Source organism: Exophiala mesophila (assembly GCF_000836275.1).
Source record: "Exophiala mesophila strain CBS 40295 unplaced genomic scaffold supercont1.3, whole genome shotgun sequence".
NCBI classification, from domain to species: Eukaryota; Fungi; Ascomycota; class Eurotiomycetes; order Chaetothyriales; family Herpotrichiellaceae; genus Exophiala; species Exophiala mesophila.
Window position 1 is genome coordinate 4615257 of NW_015622506.1, and position 18079 is coordinate 4633335.

Below are 18079 nucleotides of genomic sequence, written 5' to 3' on the forward strand. Positions count from 1 at the left end.
AGTACTCCCTACCCCGTATGTTTTTTGGAGTCGTCACTAACTTCAAGTGGTCGGGGATGTTGAGTTATCCACCAGCTGGATTTCAGGTGGTGGATTCCTGGGGGAGGGTCCGTGCTCAATCGATGTTTGAATACCCCGATGTTTTGGGATTCAAGCCATCCCAGACTTGGAGAAGTATTTGAAAGAAATGGGTCTGGCGGCACATTTGTCCCGCCATTTCCGTGATTTGGCGGTGGGTTACCGAGGTTGGATCGACTCATCAAAGATGAGATACGAGAAGAAGTAGATTGTTCACTTGTTCATCGCTGAGTCGATCGGCATGATGAAATCGACAAGACATGTGGATTTACGATCATGGCACAGCGTCTGCAGCTTGCCAACCGTGGGTGAATTCAGGCTTTTAGTTGAGTGACCAAGCCAGACATGTTGCAGAATGACACGGCCTAGCAGCTACGCCAGTCTGCTCGCGTGTGATCTGATCGTCGTGGATTTGTGGGGGGAGATTTAGTAGTTTTAGTCCCAAGTGATTCCAAGTCAAACTACGGGGTAAAGAAGCACGAGGACCCAACAAACACATGCACCGTAATTGGGAGCACCGTGGATGCCACGAGTCCACGACCCTTGGACCACGAGGGCGACGATCGCTGATCACTGCTCGCGAACTGGCGGGCCTTCAAGTGGTGAGAAAATCCTCGTATTCACCGCACGTTTGATGTCAAGAAATTATTTTGGCACCGTCTGCGAGTATCACTGTCGCTGCAGCTCATGCTCACTCTGTTGTGTGCACAAACAACGGATTTTGGGTACACCGACTTCAAAGGCCCAGAGACACGAATTAGCTACGAGCTACTGTAGCTGATGCGAAACATTGACGGTGGTTATTGAGTGCTGGGATGAGCTTTAGCCTTGGGGACAGAGCTTAGAGTAGCACCGTTCAGTGGGGCGGCTGAGGGCTGATGGGCTCCTTGGGTACTGGGCACGCCGGGACTCGGCAAGGCACAGGGGCCGTTTGGCCCCCTCGGCCCAGAAGCTATGACGGATGGAGGTTCTCGGGCCAACGTTAAAGCCTATTCAAGGCGCCTGCACTGAAGGCATAGGTGGGCCCCGTTTAACCAAAGGACCTCTGTTGATTTGCGCCAGCATAGACATGATGCGTGCGTGTGCACGCATGTTGCTGCCGCTGCAGCCTTCCCCCGACCTGTAGGCTGCAATGCTAGTCCTGCTATGGGAATGGAGCAACTTCGTACGAGTCGTCAGAGCTTCAGGGAGGCGCCACATGCTTCGAATGTGTCCTAGTTCCACCTGGCCACCCATCTGCTCAAGTGACATTTTGGCGGATTGCATGACTCTACGAGCCGGAAACAGCCTCGACTGGGCCGCCGTGTTGGCGCCATCTGCACGGGGGATCTGAAGAAGCCACGTCAATGGGCCGGTCGCTTGGAAACTCGGATTAGCAGAGCAATGGGCATGTCCCGTGTGGTTAGTTGCCAATAGTCTGGGACATACCAGACCATAACGAGGGGCAAGTCAATTACCCTGCTACCGTTGGCAGCCAAGACCTTTGGCTCTGGCGATGCGACGTTCACACTTATTGGACAATCTGTAGTTGGTTGTCGACCCGAGGATTGGAGGAATCAAGGCGTTGGTCATGATCAGCCCAGGCGCCATCATGGTTCTGTTGTAGTCAATCGCCCCTTTGAATGCTACAGCTTGGTTATGTGCTGCTCAACATTTGTCCATGACCTGTGGAGCGAACGCCTGACAGCACATTGGGTCGCATTGTGTCAATCCCACACATAGGCTAGATATTCACACATGTTCTGATGAAAACCCAGGTACTAGCAGTAGGATTTGTTCCAAAGTACTAGGTATGTATCCTGTTCGCAACCACCAATCGCCGATCCTTGTGTATTGGATCAACCATTGTCCGTAGTGCAGGTAGAAGCTTGAACCTTGAAGTGAATCATTCCATATTTTACATACAACGTAGACTGTTGGACCAGCATGTGCTGTGGTAAATTGAAGGGTAATCGAGTTAGGAGCGCCTAACGTGGGTTTGGGGTACAGCAAACCAGTTCTCTGGGCACGCTACAACGAAATACGAGTAGCCCGTGCCGTGACACATAGGGCGACGATCGGGCGATGCCAACGCCATCCATGTATCATGTCAAAGTCCTATCTCCACACGCCAACATGTTTGCCCGCCGCTAAATGCATGGGAAGTTAGTTCGTGATCCGGTACCGCAACTCTGATATTCCCGTCCACTCCGGGAGGAGGTGCTACCGCATCTGCGCAACCGACAGGCTGCACTAAAGGCGACGGTCCAGGTGTCCAAGTGATTGGGCTTGGGTGGGCAGATGAATGATTTGGTGTGTACCTTCTCTGAGGCTACAAGTGCATCATCGCACCACCTAGACATGGACCACCACTCTCTCTTTGCAGTTTACTCTTTGATAGTTTCGGCAACACGCTGTCAGTCCGGTACGCTAGGCATGGGACAACGGTTCTGCATGTTTTTGCACTCCTAGTATTGCCAAATTAGACCACTCAAAAATGAAAGTAACGCAACGCAACGCAATGCAATGTGCGGTAAAGTGTATGTACAGTCGTGGGTCAGTACATATGAGAATCCTTTTCTGCTGATTGTTGTCGTAACGGTTGACTGGATAACCCGGGAGGTTGTTCACAAAGCTCTTGGCTTGAGTGGCTCTCGGGCCCCAGAGCCAACCATTCCCTTTAAGCTTGAGGCCGAGGGGGTAACGGGTGTGTCCCTAGGTATCTACGCTGAGGGGTCGCCTGGGTCCGTTCGTGGTTCGCAATCAGCCCTTAAGTACCCATACAGAGATCAGCCCGACTAGCTTGCCCCAGCCAACTGGACAAATGCTGCTTGACTCCCCGCTCTCCCTTAATAATAACTACGCCCATCCCTGCCTTTAATAAGTACCACGGTACCGACGTGCCAACCCACCAACCCACCAACCTGCCACTGTCGAGCCTAAAACTCCCCCCAATATTCTTTACCCACAAACCCTCACTACTACTAGCCGTTCGTGGAAGGAGCCAATGAACTTGTGGCAACCTGATTCTCAATCGAACACTTGACCCTGCCTTCATCTCCTTCCTTTCCAACTTGTTCCCTCTTCCTTTCCTCAGAGTTGCATTTTGCAACCCTCACATCGGCATCAGGCTGGTTCAGTTCAACTAATTTCACTGAATACCACGTCTCTTGCTGGTTGTGCAGAGGCAGTCAGGCACGCGAAACCAGCCACCTAATCACATTCGATTTGGAACCCAAGTCCTCACTCTCACTGTTCCGGACCTGGAGGTGCATCTTCATCGAGGAACTTCTTGAGATTGAGGATATTGATTCTACTGAATCTACTGATTTTACGCACTCCCACACAAACAAATCACCACCAACATAAACATTTTGATAATTGGACAACGCCCGTTTCGACTCCACTGTCACAGGTCGCCTACGGACAATCGTGGTCCAGTCTCCTGGGACCGAAATTCCGCCCCGATACCTAGTCACACTCGCGTCCACTCCTTTGGAAACTCCCAACACCGTTTGACACCTGACATCTCGCCCACCACTCCCAAACCTCTGGGCCGACCTTCAGCCAATTGTTACACTACCTGGTCCATCGACTCAATTTTCTTCCCACCACCTCGTTATTTGTGCCTGGGTTGACTTGATGACATTCTCCACCTGAAGCATCTCTCACACACTCTTTGGCCATGGATGCCTCATCACAACCTGTCGAGAAGGAGAAGAAAGGACTAAAGAAATTATGGAAGAAGTCTAAGGACTATGTCAGAGGGAAGTTGTCGAAGCGAGCAACAAAAACTACCACCACAACCACTTCTGCACCTGTAGAACCCACGCCGGCACCGACAGCGCCTGCAGCAGAAACAGCCGTACCCAAGTCGTAAGTCCTCCACATTCATGACCAGCCCTTTCTGACAACGACTAGAAATGATTTCCCCGCCGAGACGTCATTTATAGAAGTAGATGACAACATAGAAGAGCCTCCATCCGTGGCGGCAGCCGCAAAGAAGCCTGCTCCAGTGGTCGCGCCCACGGATGAAAGTGGCGAACGAAGCGAGCCGGAGATGCGATTCCTCAAAGCTCAAGCAATCTTCGCAAAGTACAACCTTGAGCTGAATGAAGCCGACTGGGACCACAGACCAAAAGTGCCGTATGAAAGGGTGGAAAAGAACATCCGCATGCGAGTCAGATATACTTGCCATAATTGTTCTGCTTCATTTGGTCGCGACAAGGTCTGTTCTTCTTGCCAACACCGAAGATGCAAAAAGTGCACACGGCATCCACCAGCAAAGGACAAGACAAAATCTTCGGCATCAAAGGCCGGCGCCACTCAAGCAGCCCCTACTGCAAAGCCAGCCCTTGCTTGTCATGAGTGTCAGACAAGCTTCACCCTCGGCGCCGAAGAGTGTACGAACTGCCAACATACAATATGTGAGCGATGCTTGCACGATGTCAGCGTTGCCGCTGAAGATGCTCCCGGCCCTTCGTCTGTCGAAAAACCCACTACTGAGCCCGCCACTACTGCGACCTGATACAACTACTCTGCTCAAACACTCGATCATTCCATGGCTCCAATTTTGTTTTTTGAATAATCCACATCCTCCACAACGGCTCAACACTATATTATAACGACTCGAGCATGTTACGACTTTGATATACCTTTGAGCGCTTTTGTCCTACACTTTTTTGCACCGGTGTTCGGGTTTTCGCATCTACGGTCCCCTGAACTGGGACATTGGGACATTGGGACATTTGCGATAAAAGCGAGGATTTGGCGTTGGGGGATTGACTGGGGGATTGACTAGGGGGTTACAGGTCTGGATGCAAGAAAGCCTTGTTACTGGACAGAGGATTACAGCAGACGTCAACAGGCCTGGTACTATGTCGGTCAACACGGACGACTCGACCGTCTGCGCGTGTGGACCAAGACCATCGCACTCAGAACGCTGCGAGGCTAGGCAGTTTACAAGTCTCGTAGAAGCGGGACACGAACTATAGCGATGTATCCAAACAAGGACAGCAGAGATCCGGAAGTCATCTAAAAAGATGTCTTGGATTCATGCTACGATACCAATGAAAACAATCTACAACTCTAGGATGGGTATCGCAGGATCGAAATTGGCGTGACTCGCTGTTGTTGAAAGCCAGGTCACCTGGATGCTGAAATCTGGACGGTTCGGTCCAGATACTGCAGGAGCGTTAGTCTACGACCAGAATGATAAAGTCAATCCAGTGAAACATCGACCAGTCACAACAGCCAAAGACCTGAAGAAGAGTCCTATGCACATATCGTCACTCGATAATGAGTTGGTAGGTAGGAGCACGGCCAATCTCGTAGCGAGCAGCAATAACTGGTACTGGAGGCTTATCTTGATCCGGGAAGGGGGTAGTTACATGGACGGTGTGGGAACCCTCAGTCGAAGTTGATAGGCACGCCAGAACGGGTTGAATGTGGGTGTGTGAAGGACACTACCGCTACCGAGTGCGAGTGGTGGTCTGCGAAGAGGACTCGTCTCATGATTTGTTTTCGGGTCTGTAACTTGCAACAGGGTCTGGGTCTTTGCCAGCGCAGACCACTTGTTCATTGCATCATTACTCGCACTCGCACTGTTCCCGCAATGAGCTAGTTGCATGCCGTGTCCGTGATGATTTGCACGATTATGTATCCAGGCCGACGGGGACGCTGCTGTCCTTGGCCCGAAGGAGCTTCCCGCACTGTTGGTGTCATGCAAGACTTCGCATTTCCCAACAAGGGCCCAAGAGAGCTGCGAGTCTACGGTACGGCTTTGGAGGAAGAAGGAAGAGGAGGTGGTGGTGGTGGCGGCGGGGGCGTCGTGGATCTGGGCGTCTTCCGGACGCAGAGAAACAAACACACAGATTTGTTGAAGACATCAACCACCCCGGGGGTCTTTTGCCTTGCAGCCGCGATCGACCGACCCGCTAGCTGGGCAACCTGTTGGAACAAAGAAGAAGAGTTCTGCAAGAAAACGTGTTTGTGTGCGTGACCCAGTGGCCACGAGGAGTTTGGTTCCAGCTGGGCAATTATTGGACGCCTACGCATTTCAACCCATCATCCATCACCCACAGCTTTTGCCCAGAAATGTTGTGACAGCTTTGCGGTGACGAATCCCCCAGACGACATACATGCTGTAATTGGATCGAAGTACAGAGTACTGCAGTACAGTACATACGGACATACCTTAGGTACGGTGACACTGTATGTTCCACCACACGAGTTCAGCCTGACTTTCTTGGCTGGATTGAACCCTCATTGTTTCTGTCCAATACCTTGATAGTTTGCACTAAACACCAGATTTAGAAGTCAAGAAAAAATTATTCTCAGATACCTCGGTAGGTATCTACCAAGGTCTCTTAAGGTAGATTACAGTGCATAATCTATCAAAGTATCTCCTCTCTATTCCTCTAACAAAATCTCCTTCGTCTGCGACTCGGCTCGATTCGAGCCCGACTTGGAGTGCATGTAGTGAGATCAGTGATTGGACACGAGTCTCGACAAGACATGACTCGTAATGAGACAATTCCCACTTCTACGGCTATATCCAGAATTGATGTATTCATAGGCGACAAGTACTAAGGTAGCTACTATACCTTTGAAGGAGATGCCGAAGAACAAACTAGTAAGTTGACAGTATCTCTGGGCGAGGATCATTGCAGTGAGTCCGCATTTTTGATCGCTGATCGGCGGCGGGGGTCCGAAGGGTCTACATACGGTAGCTGAGTCGTAGGCATAGCTAGGTACCTCAGGCATCGCGTACTGCAAACACAGTTGGACGAACGGACAGAAGTGGGTGCCAGTGGTGCCTAGAAAACATGGTCTCTGGTACTGTAGGTGTACCCAACAAGTACCGGATGTGCGATCAATCCCCCCCTCATCCCCCCATGCTCAATCACTATCTGCCGACGCTAGTGGGCCGAACCTTGTTAAGAGTGAGTTTGGAGCCAAAGGAAGGGCTGAGGGGCTGAAGTGGAGGGGCGGTTGGGGGGCATTATTAGGGGAGGGATTGACACCCGGGTGCCAACAACGGAACGAAGCGTGGAAGGAACCAGATCCACTTGTGACGCGGGAATCCTTCCCAACGAAGGAGCCGACGCATCACCTACTGCCAAACTACTGCACGCGGCCAACAGCCTACATATGGAACATACCAAGACACCACGGAAACACCCATCAAATCCACAATACCCACCGAGAGTCATCACTGATCACTACAACCTAGGTACTCAAGACAAGCGTTTTGTCAATCTTGTTTTCATTTGTTGTGAGTTTGCTGACTTTACGGATCAGACGCCTAACTCAGTATATGGATCGGTCGGCTGAGTGATTGTCCGTCGTCTCGACTGTACCTATGCCAAGGAAATACAATTCAGTCTGTGACTCGAGGTTTCCTGAAATCTTTAGCGGACCAGTCTAAGGGGAACAGTCTAAGGTGACCATTTGGGGGGACTTTTTGGGTACGCTTGTACTGTCCTTTGCACCTTTTGGTACCTACCAGGTCCGCAGATACCACGCGCCAGCGAGCCCTAGGAGCCTCTAGGCGCCCCAATCTCTCCCCTTCCCACTACTAGGTCGTGATAGAGTCTGACTGTACGGCGCATATACTGAAAAGGCTGAGTTTTTCTTTTCGGACATCAGCCTTCTCTTCCACTAGCCAGTCACGCCAGTTCTACCTACTATCGCCCACTACTCCGTACTGTCCACACCATCCTTCTACGCTTGGTCTCAGATTCATTTCCGGATCAGCTTGACACTGCGGTAACGATCAATTCTTCTCGTCTCTCCTTTCATCTGCATATGTATTATCATGGACCATACCCTGATCATGACGACATCCCTCTATAAATATATACGGAGTATACAAAGTGATACTCGCTTACAAAACCCGAACAACTAGTTGCTGACCAGGCCCCTTTGCAAGGGCGTGTCTTCCTCATCGGTCTCTTCCTCTGTCTCTCCTTCTTCACTTTCGCCTTCATCTTCGGTGGATCCTTCGGTCTCGGAACCGCTTTCGTCCTCCTCTTCGCTGTCCTCTTCCTCTTCCTCCTCATCGCTTTCCTGCAGCCAGTCGTCCAGCGTCTTTGGCTTACCGCTCCTAGCGCTCCCAGCGGCGACTACCTTCTCCAAACCTTGTTCTCGTACTGCTTCGTCTAATCTCCTGCTCGCCGCTATACTAGAAGTATTCCTCGATGCGGCTGAGACGTATTCTTCCTTGTCGTTGGGATCGATCATGTTTCTCAACTTCGGATCAGGTTCCTGCCCCTCTGGCACCCAGTCTGGCAGTTCCTCGTAGCCCGGCAGACCTAGAACACTCGCTATCTCTTTCCCAATGACCAGCGTCGTACTTCCCAAGACCAATCCACGCCGAGCTTCTGATGGTGAGGGTGCGTGTGGTACTGGTTTGGGCGCCAAGAGCAGCAGGGATGCGAGCTGTGTTGACCCTGGATTCGATAGTGAGGCTTTGAATAGTCGTGCCCGATCGCGAAGGTCGTACGATGTGTCGTAGCGTGCCAGAAGTTGGATGTATTTCCACAGTTTGGTAATAGGGTGGTCTAGCGTTGCGCTTTGATCATTTTCTTGTAAATCGGCTTCTCCAGCATCTGTGGAAGCCTCTTTCGCTGCTCCCGCAGTCTTTTGCAGATGCAGCAGATACACCTTTGCCGCTAGGAGGACAATCTGTTGTTTTGCCGATGTGCTTTCATTCGCAAAACCTTTGGCCAGGATTCTGAGTACATCGGGGGCGATGTCGTTGTCAGGATCGAGACTTGCAAACTCACCAACCAGCCATATTATGGTGGCTCTAGCTTCCGGACTTGTGGTCCGGTCCAGGTTTCGGGCAAGTCTCACCACGGTCTTCCGATGTGCAACTGGATCCTGTTGAATTAGGTGTCGCATCACGGTAAGTACTTCAGAAACAAGCGCATTGTCGAAACTTGAGATCTGGTTGAGTAGCACGCGGAAACAGTGATGAGCATTCTGTGGGTCCGTCTGAGCACAGCGTCCGATGGCTTGAACTGACTCTCGGATCAATTCCGGGTCGGAGCTGTGAGAGAAATGCTCCAGTTCGCACAGGATAATGGACTTCAGATGTAGCGCCGCATGAGGAAAGATGATGGTCAACAACTCGATCTTCAGCTTCCAAATCTGCGGTGCATCGTCACTTCGTAATAGGAAGTGCGAAGCGTAAGGGACAAAGAGTTCAGGTGCCGCTAATGAGACCAAGACGATGTTGCACAGAGCAACTTCCTGGACTTCGGATGAACCACGAAGGAGCCCAACGAGTGGACCAACCGCCTCTTGCAAATATTCTGGGGTGCCCAGGTACAAAAAGCAGCTGGTGACCGAAACCACCACGGCGGCGCTACGACTGTTAAGAAGACTTTTGCATGTCTTCAAGAACAGCTCCAGGTCCGGATCGAGGGCGCGAGCGACTTGACCGGTCTCTACATGTTCATCCGGCTCGTCGTCATAGAATCCCTTCTTGTTGACTTGTGTGAGTTTATATGTTTTCTGGGGAAATGATCGACGACTGTAGAAGAGCAGCAACCTCAGAGTGGCCAGCTGACTCCACTCGTCCATGTCGACAAGTTTCTTGACCAAGCTGGTATAGTGCTTGTGGATGAGATCGATGCGGTCAGGACAAATGTGGAGAAAGGTCTGCACGGCAGGCCCCACGACAAAGTACTGCTTGTCGCCGAGTAATATTGAAAGGTAGTCCAGGAGTTGGGGAAGGGTGTTGGGGTCCAGGTTGTAGCACTTGGGGATGGCAAAGGCGGCTGCCTTACGAACATGGGGGCTCATGTCGCCAACACCTCGTTTGATGGCCAACGAGACAATCTGACTGATGACTGGAACCCTCATCCCGGACATGGTGCGAAGAGCAAGAGCTCGCACTTGAGGGTTCTGATCGCTGAGTGACTTCTGAATCGCATTGACAGAGAGCAGTGCCAGGTCAGGATCCGATTCGGCATAATGAAGTAGATAGATGTAGACGAGCTTTTTGATCTCGAGGTTCGGATTTGCGACATTCTTGACGACGGAAGAAAAGTACGGCAAGCATGGCTTATTTTGGTATATCATCTAAGAAAGTCAGGAACTGAAGGGGCACGTGGTGTGTTGCTTATCGTGAGGAAAATCTTCAGTCTCACCGAAACAACCTTCCTAAGTCCTTCGAGAATATCACGGTCACTCCGACTGTCAAGGAGCGCCTTCAACTTTGCGAACGGGATGCTCCGCGATGTCGAGCCTCCCCCCTTCAACGATTTGGACAGGCCGACAGCTTGAGCGGCCTCGACTGTCAGATCTCGCACTGTGAACGGCTCAGCATGCAGAAACCAGGAAGGATCCATGTTGACAAACCTGGGTCCATCAAGGACGAGATACGAGACACCGACTCCATCTCGGAAAGATGTGATGTCGAGTCTGTGTAACCTTGGGCGCTGTACGGAAGTGTTGGACGGTGTGCTGGGGCCAGTGGCACTGTACCTGGTGGGATCATTTTGGGGGAATGATATCAAGACACGTGCTCACAGCGCCAAGAACAGACATGACATAATCAGAGATCCGAAATCAACAACAACCTCGATCGTGAAGTTTATCGACACAGAATCAATCTACAATCTAAGATTGTTCAAGTCCTACCACATTCCTCAATGTCGAATACACTTACGACGCTGCAAGATATCTAGCCTACTGTAGAAGAAAGGCTATAGCTTCAAACCCAATGCCACCCATCGCCGAAACCCCTTCATGAATACTATCCTTCTAAAACGCCAATATGTCCTAGACCTCCTACAAGCCTTGGTTGATGCGCATTCTTCAACTTCAATTGATCTGATAATCTGCTCAAGCAGAACAGAATTCATTGCTCAAATAGTTGCTGGCCTACAGAAAGAGCCAGCCGCTTCACAAGTTGAGGATGACGGTAAGGGAGGAGGGAGTGCAACTGAAAGGCCGATTAGACCCACACATCCGGTATTGAAGCCGACTTTGAACCGTCTCTGTGCCAGTCAGAACGTCAAACTCATCTTCTGTCCTACTGTCTCTGCTCTACGGGCATATCTTTCGGGCTACTTGGTGCAACTTTGTCAACCGCATCCAATTAGCCAGTCTCGCACCGTTATCGTCAACAGTCTTGCCCTCCATCATGGTTCTTCAGAGTTCACTGTACAAGGTCTTTCGCAGACCATGGCGACCATGGTAGCGGCTGGTGCAAGAGCTCGTCGCCAGGTGCAATTGGTCGAATGCATGGACAGTCAAGATTCAAACGCGGCAGATCATGGACCCCAGCTTTGGAATAAAGAGGTTCCTTTGCTCAGTAGTTCCCTCAAAATTGGCGATGGAGGTGCAAGATGGGGTCTTCGTACCATTCCAGTTGCTAGGATAGCCTCACGATGGTTTAAGTTCAAGGATGTTGATCTGTGAAGAGGTGGTCGAAAGATAGTCGCCATCACACTCGCCAGATCTTTGAACAACGAGGCTCTTGGTCTTAAATGAACATGAAATATATATTGGTTCCAGCTCCAATGGCTTCTGATATCGCTACATGACTGCCGTGTCCTTGCAACAATGGGTATTTCAACATGCCTGCTCCAGAAAAGTCGTAAAGTCGTCAAACTCGGTGAGAGAGATCAGATGCTCTGCTCCATTTCGGTAATGTACAGCTTTATGTGCGATTCGAGCTTGAGATACTCTTCGTGGGCCGTATGTACCTCGTTCTCGATGTTATCCTTGAGATCAGCCATCTGGGCGACGTTAGTTATCGGGTGCATGGAATCAAAGAAAATCATTCTCACCTTCTTTTCCGTCTGTTCAATTCTGACTTTCCTTCTTTCCATCTCACGTCCTTTCTCTGCTCGCTCTTCCCTCAGCTGCTTCTGCATTTCGCGCAGCTCATCCATTCGAGCCTTGTTTGCATCGTCTCGGTCTTTCTGTTTCCTCCTCAGCTCCTCAATCCTCTCTTCCCACTTCTTCAGTTGTCTCTGCAAGAGTTTCTCGTTCTGCTCGACTTCCCGAACGTTATTTCCACGTTCAGCCAAAGCGTCTCTGTTCTTGGCTGCCCTGGCATCTTCCTCTTCCTCCTTTTGCAGCTCCATCGCGATGTCTTCAAGAACCTTGACACAAGACTGAACATCATTCTGGACGACAGAAAAGCTGTCTCCGGATGTTTGTAGCGCTCGGCTTCGTCGTTCTAGGTGGTCGATTTGCGACTTTTCTCGTAGCAGATTCTCCGACAGCTCAGACAGGGCATCTTGTAACGCCGCTGGGGATTGCAGGACGTAGGGTCGGAGCTTCTCGCTTTCTTGTCGTGTTCGAACAAGTCTTTCCGTCTTGTCTTCCAGAACAGCTTGAGCGCGTGCCTTGTCGGCTTTGGCTCTTTCGAGCTGTTCCGAGACTCTCTCTTGGCCCTTGCGTAGTTCCAGGAGACGCGCTTTCAATTCGTCATTCCGGCGCATCTTTTCTTTGACCGCTATTTCCATGGCTTTTCGATTGCGCTTCATCTCTTCAAGTCTCTGTTCCATATCTTGATTTTCGGTATAGAGTGTTTCGATCCGAGCTTTGGTACTCTCAGCTTTATTAAAGTTGTCGTCAATGACATTGGTGTGAGTTTCTCGAAAGCGAACAAAGTTGATTGTGTATGAGAAAATCTTGACAAGGCGATCGTGAGTTGGACGGACTAGATCGCTGAAGGAGAAATCGTTGATGCCGCATTGTTCGAGCATGGTGCGCAAGTGGACAAAAAATCCCATTAAGAGTCTGGTCTCGACAGGGACTAGTTCTGGGAACTCGGCGCAAATGTCTTCCGCAGCAGCTCGCATCGCCGGGTCGATGTTGTCTCTCGTGGCGTTCATCACCAATTCACCAAGGTGTTCGAAAACCATCTGAATTACTTGGGGGTTGGGCTTCTGGAGATCGGACGGCTGGAATGGGATGCCCATCTCGCTGATACATGAAGCAATTTCTTTTTCAGACTTACAGCGATAATTAGAAGCTGGAGCAAAGAGAACTTGGAGGAGGGACATACCAGTCGCATGAAATCAGCAGGGTCTTCCTCCTTCTTTTTGACCCGCGCCTGTTGCTGCTGCTGAGATGACCGGTATTGTGAATTCATCATGAAAATGGAGAGTGCGAATGCGGAGGGAAAAAATGACCGAGTTCTTGTCTCACACGAGGGATGCAAAGAAATGTCTCTATCGCATGAGTATTGAAGTGATGCCAAATAGAATGGGAAACAGTTGGGTCGAGTGTCGCAGGCAGTTGTTTATGGTGGCCGAAAGCGGTTAGATCACAGCCACTAGGGCCATCGCTCCTTCCTCTGCATGAAGTTCCTCCACATCCATGCCAAGCCTTCAATGACTCCAATTTCGACATCGATCATCATTTTTTGATATCGACCACAGCATCGGTGTGCCCTGCTTGTTCTTTGCACGTCTTAACATTCTCCTAATAAAGCCTTCGCTCCCTCTGCCACCTGATGAGCTGATATATTTACCCCGGCTAGCCCTAGACTAAGATTGTCTGAAAGTCGGGCATACCACAGTTTGCATGGCCACCGGTGAGTCCATCCCAAAAGTCCTCACGATAGGTGCCCAGAGCCATTTATGGACAATCTACAATGTTGTACCATCGTCGCACGGAGATGTTTGTCATCTGGAATCTTCCTTGATTGCAAGACCCTCCTTATAAATGAGGCAGAGTATTCGACATGGTGCTGATATCTCTTTTATTAGCATCATCAATGACAATGTCGCCATCTGTGCCACCATTGTCTTCTAATGAATCATCACCTACTACATCCTTTGACATCGTCAAGTATTACAATGAGCTCCTCCAGGCAGATTCTCAGATCACACCGCCTATAGCCGCCATCGAATCCCTGATCTCTCTCCTAGCAACGACGCCCTTGACCACCATTTCCGAAACTCTCGCCTTATTATCGACTCACTCCACCAAACTTCTCTCATCACAGCAAAATCCCATTCCACTATTCGCGGGGACAGACCTCTTCCAGCGCTATTTGGTCTCATCTTTTCAGCAACGCCCTTCCTCTCTCGCAACCTCAGACTTTACAGCCCTTCGCCACCAGATCATCACCAACTCGTCGCTCTTTGTAAAACGCGCCAACGAAGCTCGCAATAAAATCGCCCATCAAGCCGCCCAATTCATTCGTGACGACTCCACCGTCATCACCTATGGATATAGCCGTGTGGTTCACACCTTACTAACCCATGCCGCCGAGGCTGGTCGGTATTTTAATGTCCTCTATGTCCTGCCCGCTAGTGGTCTGTCGCAGACCATTCAGGACTCGATTTCCGAGCTGAAAAAGCTCTCCGTCCCAACAACAACCATTCCAATTCATGCTCTCCACTTTGCGCTTGCATCCTTGCCAGCGTCGTCACCGCCACCTCAACTCGTCACGGGCGCCAGTGCTGTGCTGGAAAATGGTTCCATAATCACCCAATTTGGAACGCACCAAATCGCGCTTACAGCCAAGTCTGTGTCAATCCCACTCTATGTCGCAGCCGAATCATATAAATTCGTTCGCAAATTCCCCCTCGGTTGCGGCCAGAGTGACCTTGCCCAACTCGGTGTCAAGCAAGATGTCCTAAGGTTCGAAACTGCTGACTCTGATACCGAAGCGGAGGGCCGGGAAAGTGGAAAGCGTGAGCCTAAATCCGCTAAAACGGCGAGCCAGCCTTGCATCACCAACATTGACGACATGGTCGAGATCACGCCTCCCGACTTGATCTCAGCTCTTTTCACTGAGACGGGAATCATGACTCCTGATGCTGTCAGCGAGGAACTCATCAAGCTATGGTTTTAGACACAGACCAATTTTGAGATCGATTCACGTTCCAAGATACTGGTGATATTCCCAGCCTCGGCCGATTACAGCATGAGAATCTGAGCTGCTTGAACATGAGAGCCTACCATTGATAGTTCAAAACATGTCGCCTTCAAGATCTCTCCAACAGATTCTCTCAATCATCGGCCTCAGCATTGAAAAGCTTGTAATCATGAGGAATGGCGAGACCTCGCAGAATTCGCTATGATTTGCGATGAATCATAGGCTCTCCTCTAGGCTATGCATGCTCCTATCGGGCATTCAAGTTGCGTCCTGCCAGGATTCAAGATGAATGATGGCCGCGGAGCAAGAGACATATGTAACATGACAATGATCAGCAGCGGCGGCGGCGTCGACAACAACAGACAAACGCACAACCCATCGCAAAGAACATGGTCTCGGTCATCCCAAAATAAAATCACGTGTATGATCAAATCACGTGCTGGGACCGGACCGTCTTTGGCTAGGGCGGATCTGGACACTCCCTGCCGAACCGTGGGATCTGGCAGGCAAAGAGAGAACTAGCCCACGTCAATTTGGGCCGACAGCGTTTTAGATAAGAACGGGTATCCAGTGCCGCCTGTCGACAAGCCCGCGCAGGTTGTTTTGTCGCCGATACTCGCTTAATGTTGGCTATACATGTGTATGAAAACGAGAATAGGTCTCATCAGCAGAATGATATTTTCGAGGTCACAAAATTTTTGGATTGTTTGACATAAACGACGTTTTCTACAAAGGTAGTTGCGTAGACCGAATGCGAATGCGAACCTAAACCTTCGACAACTCGCTTTCCATGTCCGTGTCCATGTCTTCCAGGCGAGTGACGCTCCAACTCCCCCACAGGAAGACCATTTCCTTCCTTGGGGGAGATATGCACAAGTGCCGACCAGCGCCATGCTTTGTTGCGTTTTTTCGTCAAATCGACAATGAATGGGTGAAAACAAAATAGACAATCGTCCCACCATCAAACAAAAGTAAGTCTGAGAATGCTCAGAGAAGATCCGTCGCCAATGTTTCGCAGTGTTCCATAATCTCCCATGCTTCTTTTCCCCATGGTTCGTTCATATTGCATCGGGTCATCTCAGATCATCAATTTCGCGTTCCTTGGCTCGTAATGCCGCTCTCATCTCTTCGGCTTCCCTCATCAACTGCGCCCGTCGATCCCCACGTAAATGCGGGGGCGTGGATGTCTCAATTGACCGTTGAAGTTCTCGTATGGGCGGTAATTCTATGCCGCGATGGCGATGCGGGGTGTTGACCAAGGCAGGGTCAAGCTGCATTCCTTCAGCTGCGGCGGCCGCGAGTTGCGCTTGCACGGCAAAATCCTCAGCGTGTTTGTGTGGGGATGGTTGTCTGATAGAGGCACTACTCTCGGGTATGTAGCCAGTATAATCAACGGTTGGAGGCAGCCGTTTCCGTTTTGACGCTGGAGTGCTTGGTGTTGAATCTTGCATCTCCTCAAGTTCTGGCGAGGGTGGTTCGGGTGAAATAGATGACGTGCCGGCGACTGTACCACTCCCCTCTGGTCGGCTAGCATCTGGGTACGCTGGGACAACGCGCTTCCTCCTCTTGATCGTCGACTTCTTCATTTGCACTGGTCGATGAGATCCGTGAAGTTTGTGGTACAAGCCACAAGCATTACAGATCGGGTGACCAAGTTCGTCTCGACGCCAAAGCGGAGTTACCGTGGTACCGCAGTTCTTACAGGCGACCAGCATTGACGTATTTGCTGAGCTCGATGGGGCTGCAGGGGCCACGGAAGGAGGGACACTGCCTGTTGTTGATCCGGCTGCACTCTGGGCATCGCTCTCGTCGTTCGTGGTAGGGTTTGTCGCCGCGGGCACATTTGTTGCCCTTGCAACTCTGTTGTTGTAGGCCGGGCACCCGCCACACCCTTCCGCACCGCCGGCGCCATTACAGTTTCCTCCACCAGGACAAGACCCCGGCGTATGTTCGGGGACCCTATAGGGAATACTTGATGATGGGCCCTGGCTCAGGACTGGCGGTGATGCGGCAGCAGCAGGTGATGTTTCGGTTCTTTGGCGTGGGCTATCGGTGGGAGCAACCGAAGCCGGTCTTTTGAAGCTGGAGGGACGCGGGGTGTTCCTAGTTTTTTGGTATAGGCCGCACGCATTACAAATGGTGGTCCCCGTCGGTGAGCGTCGCCACAGAGGTGTCTTGGTGGTTCCGCAGTTACTGTCGGGCATGTTAGCAAAGCGCACCATACGAGCGAGAGTCACCATGAGGTCGCGTTTGCGACACAGGACGTGAGGATGTCAAAAGAATTCGTGGAATCGAACGTACCTGCAGATCTGGCCCAGGCCACTAGTATCTTCGACCTGATCCGCGTTCTCACTCATGGGTTGTGGACTATGGGCGATATCTGGACGAGGACTGACCCGTAAGTGAGTCTGCTCAGGAGAGGGTTCGCTGTTGTGACCATCATGGGTGAGGTTTGAGCCATGACGTTCACCGCGTGCTGAGGAGACAAGTTGATGAGCAGCATCAAGATCCTCGGCGGACGGTTGACGCATCGAATTTTCCCTCTCTCCGCCGAATGATGTTGATTTTTGGAAGGCATCCATCGGGCTACGTACAGCCAACATGCCGACTTGTTATCTTGGATTGTCAGCTGACACTGACGAACATCCAGAGCAGATGGAGACGCCTCTCACACAACGCGTGGTTGTGTTCGTCTCTGTATATCTTAGAAGACGTGAATGATTTGAAGAGTGATGATGCTGATGCTGATGATGATGGGGAAGAGGACAGACTCCCAAGATGATATGTGTTCTTGGCGGGGAAGAGGCAGCCAGTTATCGGAGAAAGTAGGCGGTGACGACACCCAGCTGGGACGCGCTTCAAAAAATGATGTGTGGATATAGAGCGAGATGGCAAGAGTAGCCCACAAACGCAGAAATAGTGGAAAGAGATGAAAAATGGAGGTGATTATATTACTCAGGTTGGAAATGGCAAAATGAAGTAAGTAGTAGTAGTGAACAGGAGACTTTGGCAAGAAGTGTGACGGTGATCCATCTAGTCCCAGATGCAGAGTTGACCAGGTTGGCTGAGACAATCGGCGTAATAAGTAATATCTCGTATGTGATTGGTGCAGTGACACACATCTGTGAGTCACGTGCAAATCCAAATTTCAGGCCATGGATG

At 50.8% G+C, this 18079-nt stretch overlaps 5 protein-coding genes across 5 annotated transcripts; 2 read left to right on the forward strand and 3 right to left on the reverse strand.

Annotated features, from left to right (window-relative positions):
• The first annotated feature begins 3155 nt into the window (after positions 1-3155).
• Positions 3156-5217, forward strand: PV10_05148 (uncharacterized protein). The gene is made up of 2 exons (XM_016369767.1): positions 3156-3933; positions 3979-5217. Exons 1-2 carry the CDS (start codon positions 3743-3745, stop codon positions 4583-4585), a joined length of 798 nt encoding a protein of 265 aa, XP_016225555.1. The 5' UTR covers positions 3156-3742; the 3' UTR covers positions 4586-5217.
• A 2607-nt stretch (positions 5218-7824) lies between these two features.
• Positions 7825-10567, reverse strand: PV10_05149 (uncharacterized protein; the record flags this gene model as incomplete). The annotated part of the gene is made up of 3 exons (XM_016369768.1): positions 7825-10149; positions 10218-10378; positions 10429-10567. 3 exons carry the CDS (start codon positions 10565-10567, stop codon positions 7963-7965), a joined length of 2487 nt encoding a protein of 828 aa, XP_016225556.1. The 3' UTR covers positions 7825-7962.
• Positions 10568-11550: 983 nt separating this feature from the next.
• On the reverse strand, positions 11551-13271 carry PV10_05150 (uncharacterized protein). Its single transcript, XM_016369769.1, has 3 exons — positions 13094-13271; positions 11865-13040; positions 11551-11813 (listed from the first exon to the last, which is right to left on the reverse strand). Exons 1-3 carry the CDS (start codon positions 13181-13183, stop codon positions 11700-11702), a joined length of 1380 nt encoding a protein of 459 aa, XP_016225557.1. The 5' UTR covers positions 13184-13271; the 3' UTR covers positions 11551-11699.
• Positions 13272-13469: 198 nt separating this feature from the next.
• PV10_05151 (uncharacterized protein) lies at positions 13470-15642 on the forward strand. The gene is made up of 2 exons (XM_016369770.1): positions 13470-13624; positions 13800-15642. Exons 1-2 carry the CDS (start codon positions 13615-13617, stop codon positions 14891-14893), a joined length of 1104 nt encoding a protein of 367 aa, XP_016225558.1. The 5' UTR covers positions 13470-13614; the 3' UTR covers positions 14894-15642.
• On the reverse strand, positions 15603-17917 carry PV10_05152 (uncharacterized protein). The gene is made up of 2 exons (XM_016369771.1): positions 17219-17917; positions 15603-17110 (listed from the first exon to the last, which is right to left on the reverse strand). The coding sequence occupies exons 1-2, from the start codon at positions 17518-17520 to the stop codon at positions 15991-15993; spliced, it is 1422 nt and encodes a 473-aa protein (XP_016225559.1). The 5' UTR covers positions 17521-17917; the 3' UTR covers positions 15603-15990.
• Between the last annotated feature and the right edge of the window lie 162 nt (positions 17918-18079).